Source organism: Electrophorus electricus, chromosome 13, assembly GCF_041902795.1.
Source record: "Electrophorus electricus isolate QZ-2024a chromosome 13, ASM4190279v1, whole genome shotgun sequence".
Taxonomy (NCBI): Eukaryota; Metazoa; Chordata; class Actinopteri; order Gymnotiformes; family Gymnotidae; genus Electrophorus; species Electrophorus electricus.
This window is the reverse complement of record NC_137509.1, coordinates 4,965,092-4,971,696: the sequence shown is the minus strand read 5'-3', so window position 1 is coordinate 4,971,696 and position 6,605 is coordinate 4,965,092. Positions and strand designations below refer to the sequence as shown.

Sequence of the window (6,605 nt, the reverse complement as noted above, 5' to 3'; positions counted from 1 at the left end):
AGTCATTACAATTAATTACTTCGACTACACAAAAGCTACCCCAAGTTAAAATTAGTTTTGGTAAAAGTAAACACTGAACTTTGCGCTAATGCATTAATTTAATGTGAAAGAAAACAATTCGATTTCCCATGTTAGTTAAAAATTGTAACCAAGGCATCGAATTGAACATTTTATATATATTACTTCATATTTAAAACAGCACTTATTTTCTCTCTCTCTCTCTCTCTCTCTCTCTCTCTCTCTCTCTCTCTCTATATATATATATATATATATATATATATATATATATTTATATATATTTATATATAATTATATAATTTGCGTCCGTGGGCATGTTGACTGTTTAGAAGTTATTATCTAATTGATATGTATGCGCTCGCCCTCTGACTGTAGGGGGATAGCAGAGCTTTACCGAGCAGTGCGGTGCGTTATTGGCTGGGCGCGCTGGGACGTCCCAACACCTCCTCTCCTTTTCCTTCAACCGTGTGTGTGGCCAGAAGTTCGGTGCGTTGCCGCTCGCTTTGCATAGCCCGATCTCCCATTGGACGACTTAGATGTTTTGGGGCGGAGTCTTACTGGCAGCAAAAAGGGAAAAGAAATGAACTGCGCAAAAAGTCCTGTGTCGTGACGGATGCCCAAAGTTCAGAGCGTTTCCAATGCACGCTTCGGCAGACAGAGGTGGCAACCGCTTGAATCACAGCAAGGCCTGGGAAGACACTTGCTTTTTGTGAGCACTGTAGCAGACCGTGGACTTTTTTGATTGCCTGTTACACATAGTTTTAAGAAAGAGAAAACTAAAAGTGGATTCGTACTGCAACCGCCTTTCGGGAGGGTTTGTTCGTCGCGAGCCGTGTTGAACTGCGTGGGGAGAAGACATGCAAGCGCGCTACTCCGTCTCGAGCCCCAACTCTCTGGGCGTCGTGCCGTATATTAGTAGTGATCAAAGTTACTACCGCGCCGCGGCTGGCGGAGGATACACCGGCATGCCGGCTCCGATGAGCATGTACTCTCACGCCGCCCACGACCAGTACCCGGCCAGCATGGCGAGGGCGTACGGACCGTACACGCCGCAGCCGCAGCCGAAGGATATGGTCAAACCGCCGTACAGTTACATTGCGCTCATCACCATGGCCATTCAGAACTCACCTGATAAGAAGATTACCCTAAACGGGATTTATCAGTTTATCATGGAACGTTTCCCCTTTTACAGAGACAACAAGCAGGGATGGCAGAATAGCATTCGACACAATCTGTCCCTCAATGAATGCTTCGTTAAAGTGCCTCGCGATGACAAAAAACCCGGCAAAGGTAGCTACTGGACCCTGGACCCGGACTCTTACAACATGTTCGAGAACGGCAGCTTTTTACGGCGACGGCGACGTTTCAAGAAGAAGGACGCGCTAAAAGAAAAAGAGGATCGACAGATAAAGGAAGCGTCGTCTCGCCAGCAACAACAGCAGGGCCGCGAGCAGGAGCAGCCCGTGCAGGGTTCGCAGCCCGTGCGTATCCAAGACATTAAAACCGAGAACGGTACGTCCACACCGCCGCAGGCTGTGTCGCCAACGCTCAGCACCGTTCCAAAGATCGAGAGCCCGGACAGCAGTAGCATGTCGAGCGGTAGCCCTCACAGCATCCCTTCCACCCGCTCCATCGGCCTGGATAGCGCCGGGGATCAACAGCAGCATCACCACGGCCAAGGTCCTGCGCAAGGCTTCAGCGTGGATAACATCATGACGTCCCTGCGCGGCTCGCCTCAGGGCCCGAGCGAGCTCACCCCCTCCCTCGTGGCCTCCTCTCGGACAGGTATAACCCCTTCTTTGTCCCTTAATTACTCTCCGAATCAGGCTTCCGTGTATAGCTCACCCTGCAATCAGAACTCCATCTCGACTACCTCGAACGCGACCTACCATTGCAACATGCAGGCTATGAGCCTCTACGCCGGAGATCGCGCGGGACACTTAGCGACCACCACCACTGTGGATGAAACTCTGCCTGATTACTCCATCACAACCGCCACCTCGTCGCTGAGCCACGGGAATCTCGGTTCGGGCCAGGAAGGCCATCACCCGCACCAAGGGCGTCTCGCCTCGTGGTACCTTAACCAGGCCGGAGACCTGGGTCATCTGGGCACGAGCTATCCCTCGCAGCAGCAGAACTTTCACTCGGTCCGAGAGATGTTCGAGTCCCAGAGAATTGGCTTGAATAATTCGCCAGTGAACGGAAATAATAGCTGTCAAATGTCTTTCCCCCCGGGTCAGTCCATATATCGCACGTCAGGGGCTTTTGTGTATGACTGCAGCAAGTTCTGACCAAACGTCCCCTTGTTTTAATGATTGTTCTTTTTTCCTAATTTCTCCCCTTTTCATCGATAAACGTCAGAGAGTCTTTCATGCTTATGCCTGCCCCTTCTGTGGACTCAGCAGAAACAGAACGCAAACGAGAGTCAGAAAAACATGATCTTGGTTTGTTAAGGACAGTGTTACTGCAATAACACGTAAGTCTCTTTTCGCTTTTGTGAGCAATATGCTTTGTAGTTATTTTAAAAAAAAATACGCCAGACTTCCATGGACTTGTTATTACGTGTAAATTGCATATAGTAATTTATTTCTAAAATGTAGCCGGATATAATGGACCAAACACCAAAACGTGTTTCTAAATTGAATTGCCTTAATTGTCCAGAAATGTTCCATTATAACAAGGAACGGAACGTGTATATCACCATATTCTTTCAAATTATCTCATTTTGTTGAAAACTATTCTGAAGGAACTGCATTCTTTGTTTAATAAATTACCATTTTATTTGAGTTAAACGTAGGCTACGCCTGATTTCTTAAATCATCGTTAGTATTAGGAGTTTGCCGAGGGCTCAAGCAGTGATCACTTTAAGCACTGCGTGTGAGTTTGCACCCATTTGCATAAAGTTTTGAAGCGATTGAAAGAACGTCAAAATTGCTAGAGTACGTGGCAATTTTATGCAACATGAAGGAACGTCATTAAAAGCTTGACTTACGCTGGTCTCCGTAAATGGCCGCCATATGCTAACCTCTCGTAAAAACAGGATTACTGCGCACGTTTTAAGATAGTTTACATATCTAAATGGCGATTTATCGGATTTTAACTTTGAAAAACCCAGGCCCCGTTTCTGCATGTAAAAAAAATCTTGTTTTGAAAGCTTCGTGTTCTGCACTTAGGCTACGCTCAGCGCTCTTTAGCGACAGAAGGGCTGTGAGACATTAATGTTTATCCATTTAATGCATATCTTGAAACTTTCCGTGCTTAGCATTTAAAATCAAGGTTATTTATTCTTTATTTCGTCTAAAGTCAAATTAAGTTAGCAAAATCATCCCCAGTTGTTTTTTTTTTGTTTGTTTGTTTGTTTGTTTTTTGGCTACTACGCACAAAATTAACTAATCGGTGTCTTGTAAATTGTTGATTTTGCAAAACGTGAAAAATTAAATTAACTAGATTTTATTTTAAAGAAAACCTTATAATATCAACACATTAGAGAAGTTAAAAATTAATGATATTTAATTTGCATCAGCGTCTTTCATTGACCTACCAGACAGCAGTCCACGCTATTTAACTAAAAATATATATACGTATTTTTTGGATACAAATGTGTTAGAAGAGTGTCCGCAGATGACAGTTTAACGGCCCCGAGGTGGCGCAGGATTTGTGTTTACATTTATGATACACGTTCTACTTTTGGTCTCAGGTTGTCAAACATAAGAGATGCGTTATCACCGTTACCTGGGGCCTCGTGCACCAGCGGTTCTTTGGCGAGGCCTGGTCCGCTTACCTTGATGTTGTTTTAAACACCTGTGTCTGTGCACGTTCGGTTAATATAGTACTAGACATGCCACAGAAAACCTTCCACACGTCGACGAACAGCAGCCAGTCCACGGCCGAACAGCCTGCGCATGTCAAGGTGCGCGCGCGGCTCGACGAAGGTAGCGGATGTAATGACAGTTTGGCCTTTCGTGAGCTTTTGCCATCATTCGCGTGGACTTCAGGGACATTAAATAGGTGTGGATTACTTATAGAAATACAGTTTAACAAAATGTGTTGTACTTTTGATTCTATTAGATTGTATTTCGTGTGCACCTCTGTGAATTGATAATGACTGGAGATTAGCTGGTTGATGGGTAGGCTACCCCACCCCGACAGATGCTTGTTTCGGCACGGCTAATGAACGAATCTGTCAAGTTTTCAAATTACTGAAGTATATTCCGCTTCATTAAGGCATGCAGGATTATTGAAATTGAGGACATTAAAAGCTATTAGTGTTTCCAAAATAGCAACAAACAAAAATTAATATGTCACTTTTGTCGACTGGTTCGGCAGGTTGTCCGTAATTAAAAATACTTTTATGCACTTATTGTGCACTTCAAATAACAACACATTAGTTTCGTAGTTTATTATTATTATTATTATTATTATTATTATTATTATTATTATTATTATTATTATTATTATCATCATCATCATCATCATCATCATCATCATCATCATCATTATTATTATTATTATTATTATTATTATTATTATTATTATTTAAGATTAACATATTGCTTTTTGCTCTAAGACCTCAGCCGAACCAAACAGAACGGCGCATCCACGCGTGTTCTTGTTTCCTCGGTTCGTCGGAGTTTTTCAGACGGAGTTGGTAGTGATTACGGTGGCTAATTTAGCGGCCAATTGACTAGGCAGGGTCAACAAGCCATCTCAGATTTACTTATTACATCCAAGATGCTTCATGTTAAGTGTTTCGTTTCATGTTTGGTTAGGCACTCTCTAATCTCAGTGGCTAATTCATAGCGTCTTGTTTTTCAGATGTTGTCTAAGAAAACCCCTGGCAGAGCAGAGGCCAAAGGCCTGGTTTCACCAGCATATCGGACACTAAATTTGTTCGGTTTCTCGGTATATGTATACTCCAAACGATTGCATTATTCTAGAAACAGCAGGTTGTACACATAACTGAAACAAAATTAAATATTACGACCAACAACGATGATGATTATAATAATAATAATAATAATAATAGTAATATAACAACAACAGTAACAACAACAATATAACAACAACAACAACAACAACAACAATAATAATAATAATAATAATAATAATAATAAAATTCATGCTAATAATTAGGACTTGTAAAGTTATATTTAGCTGAAAGGACACCAATATTTGCAGGCTACACTTAACGGCGACTGGTCACAATGAGTTGTAGCGTCGCGAAGGCCATTCTCTCATCTCGAATAGTTGTAACCGTGCTCATAAACGTCATTAGAGCCTTTCCCGAGTAATAAACAAACGTCGCGTTAGGCAGAAGATTGATGGCGCCCTCACAGAACGGGCCAGGTCAGGAAGGAATAAAATTCAATCAGTGCGCTGGAATCATTTTTCACGAGACGGAAAAGGCAGGGTAGGAGACGGGGGTCAACGGGGAGGATGTCGGCCGCCGGAGCTCCATCAACAATGCATCGGGAGAGAGGCAAAACGAGTGTGCTGCGTACTCCAAAGTAGCGTCCTAAATCTCCGTGATTTGGAGCTCCCCCTCACCGCTCCCCTCTCGCGTCGTGCCCCTGCATTTCCCTGAACGGAGCTGCAAATTTTGCCAGCAAGCAAATGGAGTCAACTGCCCGTTCGTTCCTTGAAGGCCTTATTTGGATTCAGAATCTAGAGCCTCGAGGACCGTGTGTCGATTCCCCGTAACGGATGTCGTAGCTTCGGTTTCAGCTCGTTTTGAAGATGTTTATTTGACCTATTAATTTGGAGATCTTGAAGCGTTATTGGAAAGTGGCCCAATTATCGTCTGATCCGATAGCGTGCTGAAATATTATATGTCGCGCATATCGTCTAACACACAGTACACCACAGCAGGGCAGCAACTAACTTTTAATGCCGTGAAAAGTGTAGGCCTTCTACGGCAAACTGCGCCATTTGCTGCCGATAGGCCGTTCATTTCCAGCTGCAAGCACTTGCCTCAAATCCAGTCATATTATTGATTAAAATATTGCAGAGTTTGCCAGACTGTTTTTATCAGTCTGATATTTTAAACATTAGATGCGCAAAGACATTTCCAACAGGCTTAGTTATCCTAAAACACGACGACTTAGTGGGAAATTAATCAAAACCGCATACAGTCGATTTTCATATCACACAGCACGATCAGGTAACTGATGTTTTATATGAATATTTTTTAGAAACTCTCCTGCTTGCTCAAGAATAGACGCACTTATATTATATTATATTATATTATATTATATTATATTATATTATATTATATTATATTATATTATATTATATTATATTATGTTTTATTAAGATATTGAACAACTATTGTCCTCGTGCTTGTATTACCTTGTGCGGTCCTCATTGCAGACGGAAGCACGTTGTAGAACTCTGATGGATTTCACTGCCTCTGTTTGGTGTTGTTTGGGTCTTTTTAAGTCCTAAACACTAAAGTTTGTAACCACCAACTCTGGCATGGCGAGGGGCTTTTGGTAACCCCTCTATTCTCCTTTCAATCACATGACGTGATATCAGGCGATTTCTTTAATTCTGTTTGCCGCTAGATATTTCTGCTCGGTGCTCGTAAA

General features: G+C 42.7%; 1 protein-coding gene across 3 annotated transcripts; it reads left to right on the top strand.

The window, feature by feature from the left end:
- Window positions 1-600: 600 nt before the first annotated feature.
- On the top strand, window positions 601-5,322 carry foxc1a (forkhead box C1a). Of its 3 annotated transcripts, XM_035520097.2 has the most exons (3): window positions 602-2,253; window positions 2,380-2,494; window positions 4,834-5,316. In XM_035520097.2, the coding sequence occupies exons 1-2, from the start codon at window positions 876-878 to the stop codon at window positions 2,469-2,471; spliced, it is 1,470 nt and encodes a 489-aa protein (XP_035375990.1). In that variant the 5' UTR covers window positions 602-875; the 3' UTR covers window positions 2,472-2,494; window positions 4,834-5,316. The 3 variants fall into 3 exon arrangements, with proteins under 3 accessions (XP_081551328.1, XP_081551327.1, XP_035375990.1); XM_081695202.1 differs by lacking the exon at window positions 2,380-2,494 and having other exon boundaries at window positions 601-1,803; window positions 4,834-5,322; XM_081695201.1 differs by lacking the exon at window positions 4,834-5,316 and having other exon boundaries at window positions 601-1,803; window positions 2,380-2,810.
- Window positions 5,323-6,605: the final 1,283 nt, after the last annotated feature.